This window comes from Marmota flaviventris, chromosome 3 (genome assembly GCF_047511675.1).
Source record: "Marmota flaviventris isolate mMarFla1 chromosome 3, mMarFla1.hap1, whole genome shotgun sequence".
Taxonomy (NCBI): Eukaryota; Metazoa; Chordata; class Mammalia; order Rodentia; family Sciuridae; genus Marmota; species Marmota flaviventris.
Window position 1 is genome coordinate 3,522,718 of NC_092500.1, and position 22,829 is coordinate 3,545,546.

General features: G+C 63.0%; 1 protein-coding gene across 2 annotated transcripts in view; it reads left to right on the top strand.

The window, feature by feature from the left end:
• The window catches only part of Celsr1 (cadherin EGF LAG seven-pass G-type receptor 1), a 119,748-nt gene that overhangs the window by 67,782 nt on the left and 29,137 nt on the right, over positions 1 to 22,829 (top strand). For both annotated transcript variants that reach the window (XM_027954608.3, XM_027954609.3), the window contains exons 6-13: positions 12,914 to 13,071; positions 13,991 to 14,154; positions 14,295 to 14,420; positions 15,637 to 15,803; positions 19,851 to 20,036; positions 21,210 to 21,323; positions 21,829 to 22,003; positions 22,351 to 22,492. In XM_027954608.3, coding sequence (XP_027810409.2) covers positions 12,914 to 13,071; positions 13,991 to 14,154; positions 14,295 to 14,420; positions 15,637 to 15,803; positions 19,851 to 20,036; positions 21,210 to 21,323; positions 21,829 to 22,003; positions 22,351 to 22,492 — 1,232 coding nt within the window. The remainder of the gene's footprint in view (positions 1 to 12,913; positions 13,072 to 13,990; positions 14,155 to 14,294; positions 14,421 to 15,636; positions 15,804 to 19,850; positions 20,037 to 21,209; positions 21,324 to 21,828; positions 22,004 to 22,350; positions 22,493 to 22,829) is intronic.

Here is a 22,829-nt window from a genome sequence, read left to right on the forward strand (position 1 = left end):
AGCGGCTCCCAGCACAGCCCTGGCCCGGCTGTCCCTCTCTTGCCTGAGGCTGCTTTGGGGAGGACACCTAACAGCCTCACATTGCTGTTAGGCTCCAGCGTGTGGCTCCAGTGGGCCCCACAGTGGGAAGCTCACGGGGACCGGGAGCCACCGTCGTGGGGGGCCATGCGTTCCTACGTGGCTTCTCTCAGAGCTGTGGCTCTTACCTGTCCAGGTGCAGAGATGTCCTTGGAGTGCCCGGGGCCGGGCAGGACTGTCAGGCTGTGGCAGTTCCCAGGGAAGGAGGGAGGGAGGGAGGGAGGGAGGGCTGCCGGCCCCACGTCAGGATGTGCTAGGGACACTGGGCAGAGGGACCTGAAGAGGTGGCTTTCCCTGCTGGCTTCACGCTGTCATCAGTGCCAGGGCTCCTGTCCCCTGGTCACTGGCTCAGGACAAAGCCCGGGATTCCCAGAAGCGTTGGGCTTTCAGCAGAGGGCAGCCCCTGCAGCCCCTTCCCCATGCGCTGGCCGTGCCGAGGGGCCGCGGGCTGCCCAGGTGCCCTCCTTCCTGAGAGCCTCGGCCCGTGCTGTCGCCGCTGCTGGGTTCCTTCTGGGTTGTGAAGAAACTGTGTTTAGGAGGGTGGGCCTCCAGCCCTCCAGTGGGAGGAACGCTGGGCATGGGGCGTCCAGTGCCCTCCCTGCCCTCGCGCTGACCGCCCTCCCAGCACACTTCCGCCTGACTCACGTCTGCTGTGGTGGGCTCCGTCCTGGACGTGCTGGGTGCAGGAGCTCCCTCCTGCTCCGAGGCCGCCCACCTCCTGCCTGGGCAGCTTCAGGGACCCTCCCTGTGTGGGCTGGTGGGGGGCCTCGGAGCCTCCAGGCTGGCTTACTGGTCAGGGTTCCCTTGGGAAACGATGGAACATGCGGACGGGATGACCCCAGCAGGGTTTATTTACAAAGGGACGGGCAGGCTGTGGGTATCAGCCAGGGGCAGCAGAGGTGTGACGACCCTCAGTTCTGGAGGTACAAGCACAGTGGGCAGGTGGACTGGAAGGAGAGGGTGGTGACCTGAAGCCAATCCAGAAGGGCTGTGACCCTCATCAGTGAGGGATGCAGCGGGGGGGCCTCTGGTGCCCTCCATCCCTCTGTCCTCCTCCTGGGCTCCCATTGGCTGAGGTCCTCCAGAAGCCAGAGGCCAGGGAACCCTCCCTCCCTCCCCAGGTGGGAGCTGGCAAAGTCGGGATCTTTTTCTTTCTGCTTGATGACATTGTAAACGAGAAGACCTGTCCACCTCATTCACCTTCCACCAAGCCCGAGTGTTGGGGGCGGACCTTGTTCCGGGAGACCTCTGCCTGCCTGTTGAGCTCTGCCCACCTGCTCCCGTGGCCACCAGGGAGGTGATCTGGAGTCTCTGTGGCCATCGCCTCTTGGCCCACAAACATTCTCCCTGGGTCTTTTGTGAAAGACGGTTGAGAATTTCGGCCACCTGTAAACATTGGCTGAAAAGCATTTGAAACTATTTCTTCACACTGAGACTCAAGTCTGCCATCTGGCTTCTTCTCAGTGCTGCTCTAGCATCACCCCTCAGCCACACACACCTGGGTGTGTGTTCTGGGAGCAGAGGTTGCCCCGTGCAAACAGCTCTGGGTGGGCGTCTCTTCCCCTCCTGGACTGGAAGGCCCCTTCCAACCATCACTGGGCAGTTGTTCCTCACTGAGGACCTCTGGTGGCCGTCTGTGGAATTACGTCAATACTCCTTGCCTGGCTGCAGCGTGGGGCTGGGGCACAAGCTATCCATAGGCTCCTGGGGAAAGGACAGCCCCTGCCCGCCTTGGCCAGGCACCATGGAGTGTCCTCCAGGGCCAGACGTGCCTGCCTGGGTTTCCCAGGACCGCTCCTGGCTGATGAGAAGCGTGGACAAGCTGGGGAGGGATGTAGGCCTGGCTCGGACACTTGGGCAGGCGGCCCCCGGGGCCTGGGGTGTGGTGGGGCGGGTGTGGGCAGTGAGTGGGCTGTAAGGCAGGGCCAGGTCTGTGGGGCTTGCATGAAGAAGGGATTCAGGAGGAGGGGCACGGGCACCTCGCACTAGTGGTATTTGGGGCTGGATGATTCTTCTTCTGGAAGGGCCTGCATTGGGTGGTATCCCTGGCCACTAGCTGAGAGCCACCAGTTATAGTGGAAACCAGAATGTCGCCAGTCATTGTCAAATATCCTCCGAGGGACATTTGCTCTGCTGGAGAAGCACTGGGCTGGAGGGGTGAATCAGCAGTGGGAGGCTCAGATGACGGGGACGGGATGGTCAAGGCTCGAAGGCAGCCTGGACGTTCTGGTGCAGGTTGTCTTCAAGGGCCATCACTGTAGTGGCCGTGGTTCCCCTGGTGGCCGCGTGAGCTAGGGAGGCCTGCTGTCCGTAGGGCGCGTGGCCCCCTTGCCCAGCCTGGCCTCTCTGGGCCCAGGCAATTCCAAGATGGCATGGGGCGGTCTTTGGTGCAGTCTGAGTGTGTTCATGGGGACACGGTGGCCACGGATGGGATGTGCTGCTCCCCTCTGCACTGGGATCTCGGCTTCTGATCCAGCAAAGGATCCCCAGGCTCCAGGTTTTCGTGACTGCGGGGTGACCTCTAGATGTGGTGTCCTTAGGAGTTGCTCCCCCTGGCTGGAGTGTGCACCCTTTGCTTATCTGCCTTGTTTTTCCTGCATGTGAAACCCCAAGGTTCCCAGGACTGCCACTCTGACCCCGGCCCCTGGCGCCTGGAGCCGTCTTCCCGGGCCCTGTAGATGCGCCACCTGGTGGCCTAAGAGCCGTGTGGCCTCCCTGGTGACCCCCTGCACCTGTTCCCTCCCCTCCACTTCCGTCTTCCTGGCTTCATCAGACATTCATGGAGGGCCTGCCACATGCCAGGCACTCTTCTGGCAGTAAAATCCTGTTACCTGCTGGGTGCGGTGGTGCATGTCTGTAATCCCAGCAGCTCAGCGGGCGGACGCAGGAGGATGGCAAGTTCAAGGGCAGCCTCAGCAACTGAGTGAGGCCCTAAGCAACTCAGTGAAACCCAGCTCAAAATAGAAAATAAAAAGGGCTGGGGAGGGGCTGGGGCTGGGGCTCAGTGGTGGAGCGCTCGCCTAGCACGTGTGAGGTCCTGGGTTCCATCCTCAGCACCACATAAAAATAAATAGAGTAAAGGTATCGTGAAAAAAATTCTTAAAAAAGAAGGGTCTGGGATATGGCTCAGAGTAGCCCTGGTTTCAATCCCTGGTACCAAAAACCTCTCCAGACCAATGTCCCTCCCGACATCGACTCCTGTTCACGTAGATGCCCCTGCATGTGTGTTTAAAGGGTCTGGATTCATAAGGGCTCCAACTGGGGACAGTTGGCCTCAAGTGGCTGAATGGCTAAACAGCAGGTTGGTCCACACTGGGGTCGGGGAACACTACTGAGCAGTGGGAAGGAGTGCACAGCTGAGCGCCAGACGTGGGCACATCTCCAGAGACTCAGGCGCATGAGAAAGGCCCATCGCATAGGTGCCACCCTCGGGCTTCATTAGTGTCCTTAGAGTGACGCGGTGATAAGGATGGAGCATGGGTACCTTTCTCAGGGGGGCAGGGGATGCTGCAGGAGGGGACGTCCTTGACATCAGCGTGTGGTCTGGGCTTGGCCCCACCCTGTGGTGGGATCAGGTGGAGGGAAGGGAACTGTTATTTTGACAGTTGTGTGTGCAAAAGTGAGCTCACATCACTGAACACAGAGAACTTTTAAAGGGCACAGGAACACACGCTGGTGTGTGCGTATTATTCTTCTGAAGGTGTCCCTGTCCTCTCCAAAAACATGAGCCTGTTCAGAGCATCCATCAGATGGCCTCTGCTGGGCCACAGTCCACCCCACGGTGTGGCGTCTTAACCTCTGATAGTTATCCATCCACTGGATGGAGTAGCGTGGCCCCTGGTTCTTCCTGTCTGTGTAGTTCAGCGGGCTCTTCTAGAACAGCCTCGCTCCTGTGCCCAGGGTGTTAGAGGTGGCTGTCGGGGTCTGTCCTCTGGCAGGCTGTCCAGGCTGTCCACGAGGCTGCCAAGGTGGACTGGTGCTTGCCGGGGCTCCTGCGTGTCACCCCTGCTCGGGTCAGAGTCTGATCACGTGGCCACGCTGGCCTCTAGGTCTGAGTGATGGGCTTGTTGGCAGGAGCCCGAGTCCCAAGGCTGTGGTGGGCAGAGACGTGCCCCTGAGTTGCGAACAGGCAGGAGACATCGGGTCAGGCTTGTGGGAGCCATTTCAGCCTCAAGTTTTCTGTTTCTTTAGGCCATCAGGTTAAAACTGTGCGAGGTACAAAGAACTAAACGTCTGTGAAGTTAATTGAGCGTTGTGAGACCCTCCCGGGTGCGGGCTTATCGTCTCACCCATCCTGCCCGGGCCAACAGAGGGGGCGCGAGGTGTTTCATGGGAGCGTGTGGGATACACCCTGGGTTCAGCGACCATAGCGGTGGGCTTCCTACTTGTGCAAGCCCCTCTCCCGGGCCAGGCGGGGATTCCATAAAGATCGGGTATCGACATTTCCATCAGGTGACATTCCACCAGTCCTGGGGGATCACGGGGTGGTTCTGAAAGGGCTTATCCTTCATCTCAGGCTCGGAATGTTCAATGCCTCCCTTGAAGCCGAGCACAGCAGGTAATCAAAGCCCGCGGAGGGGCCCCGAGTGGCTGGCAGCAGTGAGAGGAGAGCGTGGTGCCCAGCTCTGCACGGGCGGACACACCCTTCCTGCGCTGGCGTCCTTTCCTAAACAAGACCTCATCAGATGGAGACAGCCACCTGCCATGGAGAAGTGCAGCCCCACCCTGGGGCCTTTGTGTCCCAAACCCTGTTGTGGAAAGTCACCGGGGCTGGGCGGCTCTTCGTGGGGTGCTTCCTGTCTGGCTGGTGGCCACTCTTCCCTCCAATCTGTCTCACCGTCCCAGCCCACCCCCTCCACGCGCACCTAGGGCCTTGGTGTGCAGGGTCCTCCCAGGACCCCTGGCACTGGGCAGTGTGCCCTGACTGACGCCCACCCGGTGCCCACTGGGAGGAGGAGGCCCAGGCCGTCTTCACCCGCTGCGTGTCCAGGGCTCTCATGGAGTTGCCCAGGGCCGTGACGTGCCCCCACCCGTCCCTCCCCGACTTCCTCCCCTCTCTTTGCTCTTCTACCCACAGCACTTGCTCCCCGCCCCCCACCCACCACCAAGCAGTGTCTGAGTGGCCTGCAGACAGGGAGGAAGGGGCGGCCCAGAGAGATGGCCGAGGAGACAGGAGGCCCGGGGTCGCTGCCCAGACTGGGGACAGAGAGGGCCTGAGGCCCTGGCAGCAGCCCAGGGCTTTGTCAGTGTGTACGTGTACAAGTGTGCAAGATTCTGTGTGTGTACAGAGTGTCTTCCGGTGAGTGTGCATATACTTGTGTGAGTGCAAAGGTATGCATGTGCACACATCTGGGTAGGGGTGTGAGTGTGCATGTGCAGCGAGCATGAAGGAGCACATGTGTGCAATGAGTGTGACAGGGCGTGTGCGCAGTTCTGAGCTGGGCGGTGGCTCCTTAGAAGCTGACCTGCTGGGCGTCCTCTTCCCCAAGCGCCACCTTTCTTCCTGGGACACGGGTGGCCTGACTGTGCTGGCCAGTGCCCGATGGTGGCCCCCGGGGCTGCTGCCCAGCAGTGCCCCCTCTGCTTTGTTCCTCTGGCTGGGACTTTTGTGTCTCCCACGTGTGGTATCTGAGGTCCCACGTGTGGACGAGGAGGACCAGGTGGCCTCCCTTGGCTTCCCAGGACGGTGCTGTGTCTCGCCTAAGACCCGACGTGGCCTTCGGTTGTGCGGAGCGAGGCTCCCACCTCGGGGAGGGCCTGCTGGGCGGCAGGGCCGGCCCCTCCGTGGGCCCCGGGGCTCCTGTTGGGACCTGGGTCGGGCTCGTGGGCCGAGCACTGGGCCTGTTGGGCCTTTTCCAGAGCAGGTCGTGGGGTGGCGACCCCGAGCCCTCCGGGGCACGGGCCTGCTGAGGAGCTCCTGTGCCTGCTCAAGCTGCCCCATCTCTGAGCTCTCTGCCCCGGGAGGGGACAGGTACCGTTTCTGTCTTCGGCAAAATTAGTGAAAGCCCAGGAGGCCTCCTGGCCCGGGGGGTGGAAGGTGTGGTGGTCTGGAGGCCTTCTAAGGTGACGTTCTGGCCCCCTGGGTCCTAGTGAGCACCAAGCAGCTGTCGTCCCATCGCCCTGGGCGACCAGCGGCAAGGGAGAGGGAGAGCCGTGCCCTGGGGAGGCTTCAGTGGTGTGGACCCGGGTGTGCAATCACACCCTGCTACCCCTGCCTCTTTTTTCTTTAAAGATGCAAAAATAAAACAAACACCCTTTATAATTCAGAGCAGGAGCTTTCCTACAGCTGGGGAGAAGGGCCAGAAGGGCCAGAGCTCACCGCCTCTGTCTCCTGTGAGAAAACAGTGCTGCAGACCCCGCGCCCCCCGCCCCGTTCTCCACGCGCTCACTCCCCCCAGGAGGGCTGCTCTGGTTCCCACAGGGTCCTGGCGCCCAGGGAAGCACGTGTCTTTCCACGGGGTCAGGAAGTGGACCCCTGGCTTTCAGGAGGGGGAGCTCGGGGGCTGCTGTCCTGCGCCCCACTGACCGTAGGCCCTTGCTGCTGACCCTCACTGGCAGTGGGGTGAGGTGGCACGGCCAGCCCCGCCAGACACTCTGCAGGGTCTCAGATCCCGTGTCATCGTGTTCCCAGGAGTCCTCAGGGGCTGGGCACTTGCCCACGATCTGGAACTGTCCACTGGGCTCAGGGCCCGTGTCACCTGCCCGTGTCAATAGCAGGTGGTGGAGTCCGAGCACCGGGCCCCTCTGAGCCAGGGCTGTGTGGGGTCACTGGACCTGCTACTCAGCCTGGCGGCAGGCCAGCAGCCTGATGGCCCGTGGGACCTAGGTGGGACGAAGACGAAAGGGATAAAACGAGGGTAGCCATGGTGCCAGGCTCCAGACCCGAATCCCACCTCCACACACGGAGCATGAACACTCCCAAGTAGCCCCCTGCCTCACCGCAGGTCCACGCATGGCCCCTCCTGACCCAGGGCAGAGAAAAGGACCCAGGAAGACTCTGGTCAACAAGGAGATGTCCCTGTAATTCACGATTTCAGGGTCTGACGACTGGGCCCCTGTGCTCCTCCTGACAGAGCCCTCTGTGGTCCTCAGAGGCTTCAATCCACAGAGCAGAAGAGTGGGACCCACGGGGAAAGCACTCGGGTTTTTTTCACCCAAAACCCAGAAGTCCCCAGCAGAGAGTGAGAAACACGTCGGGCGACCTGCCCAAGGAGGACTTGAGCCGCCTCCGGTCCCATCCAGCGATGGCGTCTGCCTCTGTGGACAAACCAGCCGCGGGGGAGCCTGCAGCCCCCAGGCCTGACTCTGCTGGCCCTGCGGACCTCTCCCCTAGCTTCTCCAGAGTGAGACCAGGCCGGGCTCACGTAGTCCCGTCCTTAAAGTCCCTTCTACGAGGAGGAGGTCGAGGAACCTCCTGTTGGGTACACTCCTCTTGGGGACCTCCTCAGCCTCCATTCCACAGTAGCCTCCACACGGGGCTGCCCCCGCCCTGGGGAGCCGCGACGCCTTCCCAGGGTGCGGCTCTCCGTGTCCCGTGGGAAGGCTCCGGGGAGCCGGGCTTCTCATTTTGCCTTTGATGTTAAACTCAGGAGAAGTGTTTATAACCCAGGTTGTGGGGACGGACTGGGAGAACACTCTACACGGAGCTGTACCTTCTGTACCCCCTTTATTTTGTGCTCATGTGTAACTTAATTTTTGAGGCCCCCCCAAGTGTGTGCTGGTGACCTAGTTGACCGGAGGAGGCAGACTGAGGTGGTCAGAGCTCTTGCATGTCCAGCCTGAGGGTGGCAGGTGCAGCCTGGGTGGACTTGGGGTCTGGTCCACCCACCTCCAGGTCCCGGGCCAGCCCAGTGCTAGGCAGAGAGAGGTCTTCTGTCCTGGTGCAGAAACCCAGCCTTGCCCTGGAGACCTCTGGACCATCTGTCCCCCTCGAGAGGCTGGCCTGGTTGTGCGGTTCTTCAGTCCCCCGGACACTTGCCAAGGCCTGCAGTGTGTCACACCGAGGGCTGGTGCCTGTTCATCCCACCCTGGCTCTGCCAGCCCAGCCCAGCCCTGGGAATTCTGTGATGGGAGCAGGTGACGTCCCTACTGTGGGGTCTTGTATTCTGGTGGGGAGACCAGGAGAGACCAGGAATATCAAGGAAGTGCCTCTAGAAGAACCAGGAGCACCCTGTTGGGGGACGGGACACCATGTCAGATACACCTGGGTGTCTGGCCCTCCCTCTCCTCTGCCCCTGTCACGTGGGGCCTGGGGTGGGCCTCACTGCCTGGCGAGGACACTGACCCAGCGTGGGTCCCTGGCCAGGCCTCCTGGCCCTGTGTCTGTGTTCCAGCGAAGGCCGGCTGGGGCGGGGGGTGGGTCCTGCAGGCCTCAGGAAGGCTGTCTCCTTGGGCCAGCTGACCAGCTCCCATCGCCCCAGCTGCCTCTGGAGCCCGGTCCCCTGGTCCAGGGCTGGCGCGGGCTCCTGCCCCTTCCTGGGGTGTGGTCTCCAGCCGGTCCACCCTCTGCGTCAGGGAATGACGGCCCAGTAGGTGCAGCGCCAGGCTTCGCTCCCCGCGGCCGTGCCTCACGTCCCCAGCTGCGCGTCCTGTGACGGGAGCGCCAGCCCGTCACCCCGACAGCGAGCCAGCATCGCCGCCCCGCGTCCGCTTTCCCGGGCACCCAAGCCCCTCCCCGCACTGAAGCCGTGCCCGCCCCCACCTCCCGACGCGGGATCCGCTGCAGCGGGTTGGCGGCTGCGGAAACGCGAGCCCTGGGAGAGGACACAAAAGCTCCCCGCGGCTGCCTGGGGCGCCTGCGTGGGCGCCAACGGGAGGCCCACACGGGGAAGGTGACAGGCGGCCCCAGGGACGCACCCGCACCAGGAGTCCTGCTGCAGCCTGGCCCTCGGGGACCTGCCAAAGTGCGCAGCGGCCCTCGGCCTTCTCGGGGAGCGGGGAGTGGCGTGGTGGTCAGCGCTCGCTGGCCTGTTTCCACTGGCCCTGTGAGGCGGGCTCGGGGTGTCCTGTGCCAGGCAGGGCAGCGGGCCAAGGGGCCTGGGTGCCAGGGGCGCGCTGCTCCAGGTGCCCCTCCTCGGCTGCCCCCACCTCTGCTGTGTGCTGCTCCTGCTTCGTCCAGCCCTGAGCCTCGACAGGGCCTCCGGGTGTCTGTCCCCGGTGTGGGGCCCGGGGCTCCCTGCAGGGTGGCTGGTGCCTGTGCCCGCCCTGCGCCCGCCCGGCGCCCTCCCACTCCAGAACTGGGAAAGGGAAGGGTCGCCCTTGGGCCCTGGCATGGCTCGCCCCGTCCTCTCGTCTTGGGAGAGCTGCAAAGCAGTGCTTCTTGGCTTTGCTCTGTCCCCGTCCTGGGCAGGGGCCCGTGGGCCCGTGCGCCACCCAGCGCGCTCTGGCTGGACTGCTGGGGGACCGTGGGCCGGCGTCCCTCCAGCGGCCACTCTCCTCGGCTTGCCTTTGTTGTTAAGAACATGCCAGACGAGTGCTCTGCCACCGAGCCGCGTCCCTTAGACAGAGGCGGCCGCCCCGTGCCTCTGTCTCTGTCCCTGCGAGCCGCCTGCACGTCGTCCACACACTACGACCCTCACGGGGGACGTCCCCCCTCACAGTGAGCAGCCTAGACAGGGAGGCCACTTGATGTGCTTTATCATATGTCACAGGAAAACACGGGGACAGATCTTTCCCAGGTCATCCAGGTCCAGTGAGCAGGGGGCCTCTCTTCCCTGTTGAGTTGAGGCCCGTCACAAAGGATCTGCTTTGAGGTGGCCCTGGGAGCATGGTACGGCAGCTCCTCTCCTGAGGTCCAGAATAGGCCCTCCACCCTGGCAGGACACGCTGGCCCCGAGGCCCTGCCCCACTCAGCTGGCCTCGACCTCTGGACGTGTCCCCTCGGGGCGTTTCGGGGAGGTGGAGTCTTGGGCCCGTGGCCTGTGTGACGGCCCCTTTCACCCAGCACCATCTCGAGGGTGGCCCATGCCGTACCGTGTGCTGGTGCTCGGTTCCGCTGCTGACCGAGTGACCCCTGTGTGGCTGGGCACCTGCGGAGGGGCATGCGGGTTCTGTGCTGCGGAGGACAGTGTGGGCCTGGTTCTCTTTCCAGCTCCCTGGTGTGTGACCTGGGACTGACCATGGTCCAGGTCAGCCGTGGGCAGCCCCGTGTGGTCCCGGGTCATCCATCCCATGGCTTCCTGCCACCCTTGCCCTCCGTGCTCACTGACCACATGTTGCTGGACAGAGTTGCCGAAATGGGGGCATTTGGATTGCTGTCCCCAGCTGCTGTCCTGGGGCAGCATGAGGAGGGCTGGGCAGTGGACACCAGCTTGCCGCTCTGTGGAGCCGGGGCCAGGCCCCAGACCCCAAAGGATCCCTCTGCCCTCAGCCCACGGTGGCCCTTGTGCTGGGCCTTCCTGCTCTTGACCGCTGGTGCCCAGTTCTTTGACCACAAGCCTCATCCCTTCGGCCTGGGGGGGGGCATCAAGCCGTGCGGGCGGGCGGCGGCTCTCAGGCCGCGTCCTCCAGCCGCGAGCCCTCTGCTGCGCAGACCGCAGACGCTGAAGTCTGGTGTCGGCAGCGGGGTGCCCACGTCAGCAGGGGCTGTTCTGATGCGGACGTGTAATTTTATTGGTCTTCTGCCCCAATTTTCTTTTCCCTCGCGGCCTGTGCGAGCCCGGGGTGCTGATTACGGGCCGCCGTCTGCCGCAGCTGCAGTTTGGTAAACAGCAGCTTCGTCTCGTTAGGGCCTTCCGAGCGTAAGTGCTGTTTATGTCCTGCCTCCAAACGTCTCGCACCCGGCCCCAGAAACTCAAATTATACGCCGCGGAGATGACGCCGGGCCCGCCCAGCTCGGACGGCTCTCCCTCCCCGACGGCACCTACCACTTACACAGCCCTGATGGGCACTTGCTGGTGTCTGCCAGGGCAGCCCTGGGTTACCCAGCGAGGGCAGATTCTCCCAGGAAATGGGTTAGCAGACCTGGCGAGTCCATCAACTGGTGTAAAGGGTTTCCCATGAACCAGGACGGTTGGCATCAAAAGCCTCTCCTGGATGTACCCAAGACGTTCATGTATCTTCTGTTGACATCGCCCTCAAAGTCCCTGTAACACAAAGAGGGCCAGTATTCTGATATTAAGTCCTTATCCTGTCCACAGAGAGACCCAGGTACAACAGTGGGCCTTATTCAGCTCAGATGATTGGATGAGCTGGAGAGGAAGGCTCAGCCGGGGAGGCCAAGTACGGCCACGTAGGCTGTGCACTGCACAACTCCAGGGGATGCTGCCAGGGTGAACAAAGCCCCCGCAGCCAGACCCCACACCTGCCTGGGCTCCTGGTACCAGCAACTGTCTTGCAGCTCAGCCTCCTCAGTCAAAGGGATGCTTTGTTCCTATGGGAAAAAAAAAAAATGAAGTTTATTTTGGAAGGAACTATGCTGTTGTACCCTTATTAAAAAGGCATTCAGGATGGTTTAATCGCATCGTTTCTGTCACTGTTTACAACAAAACTAGGAAGAAGCACAAGATCAGACCCTGTTAGAGGCTCAACCCGATCCCAGGGATGTTGAGGCCCTTCTCTTTTTTTTGAATTTTTCACTTTTGAGAAGGGGTCTCCCTGTGCTGCCCGGCTGGCCTCAGACCCCTGGGCTCCAGCCCATCTCCCACCTCAACCTCTCGAGTGCTGGACTCCAGGCGCGTGTCCCCCGGCTGAGGGCACATCACTCTGTGGGTGGGGAAGGACGTTGTGGGCTTCCTCCCGGGAGGACGGAGCTGTGGGCGCCCACGCTGACCTCCTCTCCAGGGTCGGGTGGCCGTGCAGGAGGCCTTGGCGCACCTCGCAGATGGGATGGCCGTCCAGGAGGCCTTGGCGCACCTCGCAGGATGCGGGTCTTGGCATCCGGGTGGCAGGTGTGGCCTCCGCCGCCTCCTGCCCCAGCGTTTCTAGGACACTGAGACCCGCATGACCCTGTGGTGCTCTGTCTCCTGTGGAAGGACCCCTGGGCCGCCTGGGTGGACACTAGGTGTCCTGAGAGGGGCCACCGTGAGTGGACAGCTGAGAGGGCACAGCCCTGGACAAGGGCACAGCCTCACCCACCCCCGGGCAGGACCTCAGGGAGGCCACGGGAGACCAGGGCTTGCTCTGGGGCACGGGGGTCGACTCCTGGCCTTGAAGGGGGCATGGAAAGCACGGGTTCTGGTGTGGACAGGCTCCTGGCCTGGACAGGGCTCCATGCTGTGTGGGGACACAGGCCATCTCAGGCAGGCAGCGGCTCCTGGGATCTGTACCCTGTAAGGTGGGTGGGGTGGGCAGGGCCTGCGGGGGGCCCAGTGCCAAGAAGGTCCCCAGAAGAGCAGAGGCAGGGGTTAGGAGGGTCCCCAGGCTTGGCGGAGGCTGCGACCTGGGCCCACAGTCGACCCTCCCTCACTGGGGAGTTGAAGGCAGATGGCTGGGGACAGGGCTGTGTCCCTGGAGCCTCCACGGGCCATCCCTTCTCTTCAGCCGTCGGGGAGGCCGTCAGGCCGTGTCATGCCCTGGCCACAGCCAGTCCCTGCAGCCTGTGCCTCCGTTGCCCCGGCGACCCCTGCAGACACCAGCTGTCTTGCTGTGTCCTGCCGCGGGCTCATCTCAGGGCAGCAGCCCTGCTCCCAAGGCCTCACCCCCAGGCTCTGGGGAGGGTGTGGACTCTGGGGCCCCCACACCTGTGCAGCAGGTTCAGGGAACTCACCCCAAACCAGGCTCTGGCCCTGGTGCCCTGGTGCCCACGGGGCTCTCCAGCCTCCTCCCTCCCGGGTGGTGCCGGGCAGGGACCCGCTGGGTGGTGGCACTGATGCAGTCTGCCCTTCTCTTCCTACAGCCCAACATCGGCCACCTGGGCCTGCCCCACGGGCCATCTGGAGAGAAGGTGGCCGTGGTGACCGTGGACAGCTGTGACACCGCGGTGGCTGTGCACTTCGGGAGCTACGTTGGGAACTACAGCTGCGCTGCCCAGGGCACTCAGAGTGGCTCCAAGAAGTGAGTCCTGGGGGCACCGGGCGGCTGTGCCCCGGCCACTGCTGCCAACGCTGGATCACCCGGGCCCAATCCAGCTTGGCCTTAGGTTGCCCCCTGGTCAGGGCACCGAGTGCCCTCAGTGGTGTCTGTCAAGAGAGTGTCCAGGGCAATCCAGGACTTACCCAGAGGCCCCCCTGCCCCGTCTCCAGGGATCCCTGGCTTTGTCCTGGCCGCACTGGGGCCTGGACACCAAGCTGCCGTTAGCGGGAAGTGGCCGGATCTCCTGTGGGTCCTGGAGGAGGCTTGGGTCTCCCTCCAACTCAGGACGGGATTGCCCACAGGCGAGCAGGGCCCTGCTGGGCCTGTTGCTCACCATGTGCAGGTGGACCTTGGGACCTTCTGGAGGTCACATTTAGTTGAGCCTGGTGTGGCCTGAGGTTCTGACTGATGCGGGCCCAGGATGACCATCTGTCCCCCAGGCCCCACCCCGCTGTCCCTGGAGGTCCGAGCCCTGGCCCGAGGGCACACAGTTGCCATGGGGGGCTGGGTTCCGTTTTTCTTTTGTCCTTCTCCTGGAGGGTCTTGGGGCAGGGGACCTAAAGCCCCCTTGGCCTCACTGGTCCACCTTCCACTGGAGGAGAGGACCTGCCCAGGCACATGGACTCGGTGGCTGGTCATGGTGAGCCTGGGACGGCCAGTTTTCCAGGGTGACATTGAGGGGGAACAGGCCCAGAGAGTCCGTGAAGAGCCAGGGTGGCCCCAGAAGCAGAGTCCTCCTTCCATTCTCGCCTTGGTCCCCTCCTGGACTCCTACCTGCTCTGTCCACCATGGAAGATTTCTGGAGGCAGAGATGGCAGTGAGAGATCTCTGAGCAGAGCCGGGGCTGTGGCCACCTCTCACTGCCCGACGTCACAGGGGACGGACGGCTCTCCCTCCCCAGGTCCCTGGACCTGACGGGCCCCCTGCTGCTGGGGGGCGTCCCCAACCTGCCCGAGGCCTTCCCTGTGCACAACCGGCAGTTCGTGGGCTGCATGCAGAACTTGTCCATCGATGGCAGCAGCGTGGACATGGCTGGGTTCATTGCCAACAACGGCACCAGGGCAGGTACGTGGCTGGACATGGGCTGAGCTCTCCACGGCCAGCGGTGCTGGCCTGGCCTGGCTCAGTCGGGGACCAGCTGGCCCCTCGGGTGAGGCTCTGCTCCTGTGCCTGCTGAGGCCGGGCCGTGTGCTGCCCGTCGACAGGCTGTGCTGCTCAGAGGGACTTCTGTGACGGGATCTGGTGCCAGAACGGGGGCACCTGTGTCAACAGGTGGAGCACCTACCTGTGCAAGTGTCCGCTCCGCTATGGCGGGAAGAACTGTGAGCAAGGTGAGGTCTGGCTCTGCCCGCATCCCCTGCCAGGGCCACCCCGGGGAGCCACACGGCTGTGAGCCCGGCTGGGGGGCTGAGCGGGTGAGGCTAGAACCCGGGGGCTGGGCCCTGCCTGCGGGGTGCCCTGCCTGCTCCGACCAGGGCCACGTGAGGGCAGGAGGTTTGCGGTGCCCTTCCCTGGGGACACCCTCCAACCTGCTGCTGGCTGCTGGCCCCGCCCCTCCCCTGCCTCCATGCGCAGATGCTGGCGGATTTTAAGCAGTTAGCTTGTTCTGCAGCGGGACCTTTTAAGTGGGTACCCTCACTTTAAAAATCACTTCCACTCTTCAAGAAGGTGAACCAAAAGGGTGGTATGACCCCGCTGCCCCCCACTCAGATCCTCAGTGCTCCCCAGCAGGTAGAAGGTTCGGAGATGCCCCGCGCTACCGCCGCCACCCACAGCTCCCAACCCCACAGTGCGAGGTGGCACCCGCTCCTGTCCTGCCCACATCCATCAGGGCTGGGCATGGAGGTCAGTGCTCCTGAGCTGGCCTGTGCCCCACAGGCCCACTGCAGAAAACAGGCGCTCAGTGCGGGTGGCCCCGTCTGCCTGGCCGAGGGTTTTTCAAGACGAGGCTGTTTGTCCCCATCTTGAACCACCGAAGGGGTCCTCACATGCTAGGGTCCTGGGAGAGCCAGAGCTCTTCCATCTCTGCCCCTCCCCGGGAGCAGAGGACAGCAGCCTGGGGGCCTGGGGGCCACAAACCCACCGCCATGTCAGGCCACCGCAGGTGGGGGGTGCTCAGACGCTCACGCTGCGTTGCACAGCGTCCTGTTGGTAGGTTCTGACACCCCAGAACCCTGTCCTGTCCACCCCAGAACCCTGTCCTGTCCCTGCACCCCAGCCCCACAGGTGTGGGGCCCCGGGACACAGGAGTCCCAAACCACCTCGGCCCCGTGCCTCTTGTCCAGCCTGGATGCTCCCACCCATGGCCGAGGTGTGGCCAGCCCGGGCCTCCTCCAGTGGAGGCTGTGTCCCCGGGGTGTCTGAGGACCTGCTGCTGGACTCGGGGCCATATCTGGCACAAATGCTAACCTGAGCCTGGTCTGGGTTAGAATGAAAGGCCCAGGAACGCCACCCCCGCCCAGGCTTGTCCTCTCCCCCACAGCTGAAGGAGGTGCTCCGTGTCCTCCTGATGGGGGAGGCACCTGAGGTCCCCGTCTGTGCCCACAGTCATGCCCCATCCCCAGCGCTTCACTGGAGAAAGCATTGTGTCCTGGAGCGACCTGGACATCACCATCTCGGTTCCCTGGTACCTGGGGCTCATGTTCCGGACCCGCAAGGAGGACGGCGTGCTGATGGAGGCCACGGCGGGCGTGTCCTCCAGGTTCCTTCTCCAGGTGAGCAGGCCACCTCCCACTCGCCACCTGCAGGGTCGCCGGTGCCTGAGAGAGGGACCTTGGGCCGGAGCCTCCCAGGCACCTTGGAAAGGCACCTGAGGACCTGCCCGGCCGACTTGCACAGCGTTCCCTGCATCGTTTTGGTCTTTGATGATGTCCCCAAACATTTCTAAGGTTCACTCCCCTGCACCCCACTCCTGGGGCAACACTCCTGTCTCCCAAGCGCAGGTTCATTCAGAGAGTTGCAGGTAGCCTCCGTGTGGGAGGCCAGGGCCCAGGCCCCCGTCAGGCTGCCCTTTGACCTCGGCCTCTCTGCTGGAGGCTGAGGGGGGAGGAATCCCCACCTGGCCCTCACCCTGGGTTCTGAGGTGTCCCAGGTGTGGCCCAGGTCCAGGATTTGCTGCTCTACTCCCATCCTGTGCGGGGCCCAGGCAGGATGCTGACCTGCTCCTCCTGTCCTCACGTCTGCAGTGGGACAGGTACCAGTGTTCTCACATGAACCTCAGGACCTGTCTGACCAGGGTCAGGCTCCCAGGTGCCCAGGCTGTCCTCGGAAGCCGGCTTTGTGACTCTTCCTAGACCTAAGTTGCCCTGACTGGGGAGCAGCCCGAGGGGGGACTCCTGCCTGAGCGTGGCCCCTGGTGACCTGCAGTGTGTCTTTCTGTCTTCTAGGCTCTTCCTCCAAGTATGGACATGTGCGTGCACGCATGCGCCTCCTCGTGCTGTGTCAGCCTGTCTGCGTGGTCTGTGTGCACGTCTGCATGCCTGCGTGGCTGTGCGTGGGTGCGTGTGCACGTGTGCATGTCTCTGCATCCTGTCTGCAGTCTCTGTGTGCTCGTGTGCATGTCTGTGTGCATGTGTGAGCATCTGTGCGTGGGTGCGCATCTGTGTGCCCTGTCCCTGTGCGAATGCGTGTGGCGGGGCTGGGGCACGCCGGCTCTCTCCCTGCAGGAGGCCAGGGGTCTGCACCACGTGAGCTCGAGCCCCTTCAGCATGGCGGCCGCCTGGCTCCGCCTTTTCTGTGGCTTTAACCTGGCCACACTGGGACACATGGCACTGCCATCCCAGGATAATGGGCGCCAGGTGCAGCGGCCCTGAGGCTGGGAAGTACCTCTGGAGCTGGCACTGGTGTCCTGCACTGTCCCAGCGTGTCCTCACAGAGCTGGGGCTTGTCTCTTGGGAAGCACCGGTGCCACGTTCCCATCCACACTGGGCAAACCAGGGCCCAGGCTGTGGTGTAGGCCTGGGTTCACTCCCACCTGGGGCCCTGGGATGGCCCAGGACCCCTCCCACGGCCCTGCAGGCCACCCATCTGGGACCCCTCCCACGTGGCAGGCTTGCAAGGAGGGCCAGGGGACAGTGAGGATACCCGGCATCCCCTCCCCCAGCATCCCCTCCCCCAGCTCCCTGTCAGAGGTCAGCAGGGCAGGACCCCTCGACGGATCAGTTTGTGGGTGGTGGAGGTGGCCAGGGCCCAGAGCCAGACAGCGGGCCTCCGTGGTTCTCCTGCCCACGTGCACCCCGCTGATTCCTGGCACGGCCACTTGGACCAGGTGGAGGTGCCGCACATGCGTCAGGGATCTTGCTCCGTCATCGCGTTTCCCTCGTTAGCTGCGGCTCCTCGTCTGCCTGGCTGCTCCGCAGCCCTCTCTGGGCCAAACCCAGCAAGCGTGGTTTGCCCGGGGATGGCATTTTTTTCTGTGGTTGTTTCTCTGTTGGAACAAATTAAATTGGCTGTTTTCAGTCCAGGTGATGAATTGGAGCTTGCGAGTTGTCACTTGGCAGCGGAGTCTCTGTAGGAAAAATGTACGTGCTCTGTACAGCGCTGACAGCCCAAGGCCCCGCGTGCACGGAGCAGTTACGCTATTTTAGATCATCCACAAATTGAGGGGTTTTGCCTGGGACTGCCGCCAACCTCCCTGTGGACCTTGTGGGTGGCAGGGATGGTGGCCCGGCGGGGATCCTGCAGGGACCCTGCAGGCCCTGGGGAGCACCCAGCGGCTGCTCCAGGACGCTCCGAGGCCAGTCTGCGGCATCGCAGGCCTGCCCTGGTGGTTTCTGGGTGGCACCTGGCTGTGGGCTTCCTCAGGCCCTGTGAGCTCTGTGTACACAGCAGTTTGGGTGCCTGAGAGTCCCTGCCCCTCCCCAGGGCAGACCAGACACAGTGTCACCATCCGGCAGCCACACCATCTGGGCGATTGCTCAGGTGCCCAGCTGTCCTGCATTGTGAAGTAGGATTACCTGGCGATTGTTGAAGGCTGCTCTCAAATCCAGAGACGCCTAGCACGGGAGCAGCTGTCCAGGGCTGGCTCTGCAGACAGCACCGTCGTTGGCCGACACAGAGTCATTTTGATGGCTGCTGACTCCAAGCTTTGCTAGCAAGGACGGGGAAGGAGAGGGAAGGAGAGACTTCTCCAGAACAGAAGTGAACAGAGTATTCTATTGTTGAAACTGGCCCTCGGTGGAGAGCAGAGTGTGTTGTCAGTTATATCACTTTTGTGCTCGGTGAACCACCTTCTCGATGCTCTCCCAGGTTCATTGGAGGCCTGTGGGGGCTCCCGGGCTGGCAAGCACGAGGCGTCTCCCCCACATCATTTGGGGTGTCTGCAGCCTGTTTTCCAGCAGAGAGCTGAGGCCGTGTGATTTCAGACCTTTGAAAGACGTCGAGGCTGGTTTCTCAGACCTCATCTATCAGGTGTGCTTGGGAAAGAACTTGCCCTCCGTGGCTCTTAGGCACAGGGTTCTGCATGTGTCAAGGTGAGGTTTGCCGACTGGGGTTCAAATGGTCTACATCATTATGATTTTTTTCTCTGTTTCCTGAATTTTATAGATTTTCAGGTGATGTTATCAGGTGCATTCAAGTTTAGGATTGTGTTTCCTTCCTGGAAGATTGACTCTGTTATCACATGACAGTCCGTTTTTTATCTCAGGGTCTGCTGTCTGTTTAATGCAGACACGGCTGCTTTCTTTCGGTTGGTGTTTATATCTCTTTTTCTGTCTTTGACTTTCAGCATTCTCTGCATCCTTATATTTCAGGGGTGTCTCTTTAAAGCCCGGTGTTAAAGGTTGGTTGGTTTTAAAATCTAGGCCGCCTGTGACTGGAGATGGTCTTTATGAGTATCTTTGGTGAGTTTTCTGGATTTTCCTTACGAGTGTTTAAACACGGTAGCTTGGCTTTTCATGAGAAGGGACACAGCTAGTTATGCAGGCCTGGTGGTCATCGAGTCTCTCTGGCAGAGTTCTGCGGTTGTCGTGGGCTGTCCCCAGCAGGGTCTCACCATCTGTTGTCTGGACCTGTTGGTGTGCCTCTCTCGGATTCCAGGCTCGCTCTTATCTCCTCACGTATTTGGTCATTTTTCATTGAGTGCTGGACATTGTGCTGCAAAGACAGGGAGACGGGGTGCGGTGGGTGTCGCAGCCCACGGGATGGTTTCCGACCCTGGCATCCAGAGGGCGTGGTGACCGCAGCCTGGGCGGGGTCGGAGCTGGCGTCGCTGCGCGGGGTCTGCTCTGTTTCCGGCTTACTCGTCATGGACGTCCTTTGGGGTCCCGGCCTGAACTGAGACCGAAGGTGCCTGCCCACTTTCCTTGGCAGGCCCTGAACTCCAGTTTGAGCCCTGCCCCCAGGGAGCCTGCCCAGCTTTTCAGCTCAGCCACGTCTCCCAGAGCCAGCTGGGGACCTGGAGGAGAGGCCCGAGCTCTCCCGGGCGGCTCTTCCTCCGGGTCCTGTTCACGTGCCCCTCTGTGCCTCTGGTCTCTCTGATGCCTCAGAGTCCTCCCCTGCTTGTCCCTCTGTCCTGCGTACTCGGGAGGAGGTTGGTCCCCATTACCTGTGCTTCATTCGGGCAAGAGAGCCCCAGCCCAGTCGCTGTGAGGTGCTGTCCCGGCCAGCGGTGCAGGTCACTACGCATGGTGGACGGCGCTCCATGAACAGAGACCGCCTGGTTGCCAGTGCCCTTCTGCCCCGGCCTCGTTCCTCGAGCCCCGCAGAGCGTGCTATGGGTGCCGCCTTGCACCCACCGTGGGCGTGGCTCCCCTGCCCCACAGATCCTGAGCGACTACGTCCAGCTCGAGGTGTCCCACAGCCCCTCCGACGTGGCGTCCATGCAGCTGTCCAGGTTCCGCGTGACCGATGGGGAGTGGCACCACCTGTTGATAGAGCTGAGGAGCGCCAAGGAGGGCAAGGACATCAAGTACCTGGTGGCCCTGACCTTGGACTACGGGATGGACCAGGTGAGGGGCACCAGAGTCCTCTGTGGCACAGATCCCCTCCTCAGGCTCCCTGAGGGTGCAGGGGGGCTTGGGGGTGCTCTCTGGGCCCCAGGCTTGGTTCCCACATCCACATCACGTGGCGGTCACCGGCCTCGCTGCACCCTGGCAGGCCACTCCTGCTTGGGGACCAGGAGGTCTTCCGCCTGCTCCCAGCTCCTTTAGCCACGCTGGCCGGAGCCTCAGCGGGAGCCCTGCAGCCTGAGCGTGGGCCCAGGTCCTGGAGGGGCCGTGGGACACGGGGAGGTACTGTCCCAGGCGGGCACCTGCCCGAGGCTGGTTCCACAGTCCCCGCTGGTAGCATAGGACATGTCACAGGACACCCACACTTGTGGGGAGCGGCTGGTGACTCCCAGGGCCTCTGGATCTCGGTCGTCCTGTTCCACATCTGAGAATTCAAGCTGCTGTGTCCCTGGTACTCGCCATCTTGGGACCGAGGACCGGCTGGGACTCCCCGGACCCCACGGCTCTGACCATGTTCCTGCTCTACCAGCCTCATTTCTGCCCCGGGGCTTGCTCAGTGCAGCGCCCGTTACAGGGGTGGGAGGGATGCCCGCGGCCCCTGCTCGCCACCTTCGCGCGCCCTGTAGTCTGCCATGCTTTCCCCAGGAAGGCAGATGGTGAGCCGCCCTCTCTTAGGAGGCCCAGGTGTCCTCAGGCTCTGGGGTTTGTTGAAATGTAGCCCAGCAGGAAGGTGTACCCAGATCAATGGACGTGACCTCCACAGCCCCTGCCCCCAGCACGCCCATACAGAGGGCTCAGTACAGGGTGGAGGACGTAGCCCCCAACACCCCCATAAAGAGGGTTCAGTGCAGGGTGGAGGATGTGGCTCCCAGCACCCCCATACAGGGGGCCCAGTGCAGGGTGGAGGACACAGCCCCCAGCACTCCACAGATACAGCACTGTGTAGGGTGGAGGACATAGCCCCCAGCACCCCCACACAGGGGGCCCAGGGCAGGGTGGAGGACACAGCCCCCTGAACTCCCTCCCAGGGCAGGGTGTAGGATGGAGGACGTGGCCCTCAACACACAGGGCACCATACAGGATGGAGGACATAGCTCCCAGCACCCCTGCACACAGGGCCCAGTGCAGGGTGGAGGGCACAGCTCCCAGAGCCCCTCCTTCCTCTCTGCGCAGAACATGGTGCAGATCGGGAACCAGCTTCCTGGGTTGAAGATGAGGAACGTTGTCGTCGGGGGTGTGTCTGAGGACAAAGTCTCCGTGCGCCGCGGTTTCCGGGGCTGTATGCAGGTACGGGGTGCCGGAGCCCACCCTTCCCCGTGGCTCAGGGTGGCCTGCGCAGCAGCTGCTTAGTTTTCAGCGACCAGGGACTTGTCCAGTAGGCGTCCAGCCTGGGAACTCCTTCTCCCGCTAGGCCCACCCTGCCCCACGTCCCCTCAGTGCTGGCCCTGCAGGCCCTGGCCCCAGGCCGACCAGGCCTGCTGCTGCACCTTCGGCCCCTTACCTCTGCCCCCGCCTGGTGCAGCTGCCCCGTCCACCCCGACGGCCGCCGGGCTTTCCTGACCTGGGTGGCTGCAGCCACTGGCAGCTGCTCCTAGGTGGCTGGCGCCCGCCCGCAACAAAACCCGACCTCTCCTTCCTTAGCTGCTGCCCAGGGGATCCGCCCCGCTGGTCTCTGAGCGCCTGGTCCCCTCAGGACGGGCAGAAGCTGGGCTTCCCTCAGCTGCCCTTGCCTTCGATGCTCCTCCAGCCCCGACGCCCGGGGCTGACTCCAGTGACCCCTTTATGAACACAGGGAGTGAGGATGGGGGAGACGGCCACCAACGTCGCCACCCTGAACATGAAAGACGCCCTCAAGGTCAGGGTGAAGGACGGCTGCGACGTGGAGAACCCCTGCGCCTCGAGCCCCTGCCCTGTGCACAGCCACTGCCACGACACCTGGGACGGCTACTCCTGCGTCTGTGACAGAGGTGGGCACCCTCGTTCCAGAGCCCACCGGTGGGGACCGGGGCACCTGGGCTGGTTACATCGAGTGACCCTGCAGGTGTGGGCGCCCTGGCTGGCGGCGTGGCCCGCCTTCTTAGGCCGAGCCCCGAGCCTCTCTCGTCGGGTGCGGGGAAGGCGCCTCCTGGGTCCTGTGGCAGGGGTGAGAGTCAGGAAGGAATTAGTAGAAGTGCAGGTCTTCCTCCGAGTTCAGGGGCACCCACTTGTCCTCTCAGCTGCACCTGTCACCCTGGGTGGTGGGAGCTGGGGGCAGGAAGCGTCACGGGAGGCCCCGGGGGCTGTCTTCACTGGAGGGCATCCCCCACCCCCACAGGGTACTTTGGAAGGAAGTGTGTGGACGTCTGCCACCTGAACCCCTGCGAGCACCTGGCGGCCTGCGTGCACTCCCCTAGCTCCCCGCGGGGCTACGCGTGCGAGTGTGGGCCCGGCCACTACGGGCAGTACTGCGAGAACAAGTAAGGAGGGCACACCTGGGCCTCGTCCCCTCCAGGGTCCCCCGCCCCTCCCCTCTCATCCTCCTCTCTCGGGGTAACAGGACGCCGTCTTTCCCCAAACTTCACGTGAAATAAGTGAGCGTAGCTTGGGCGCCCGGCATGAACCCGTTTGAGCGTGTTCTCCCTGGAGGCAGGTGGCACAGGTCACAGCCGTGGAAGCCCTGCCACGCGCACGGGATAGGGTCCTGAGAGGTGAAGGGAGATGGATGTGACCGTGGACGGCTCTCTGTGGGAAGTTGCCTTCGATGTGTGTGGAAGTCCTGGGGTGGAGGGTACCCAGGGTGGGAGCTGCACCCGC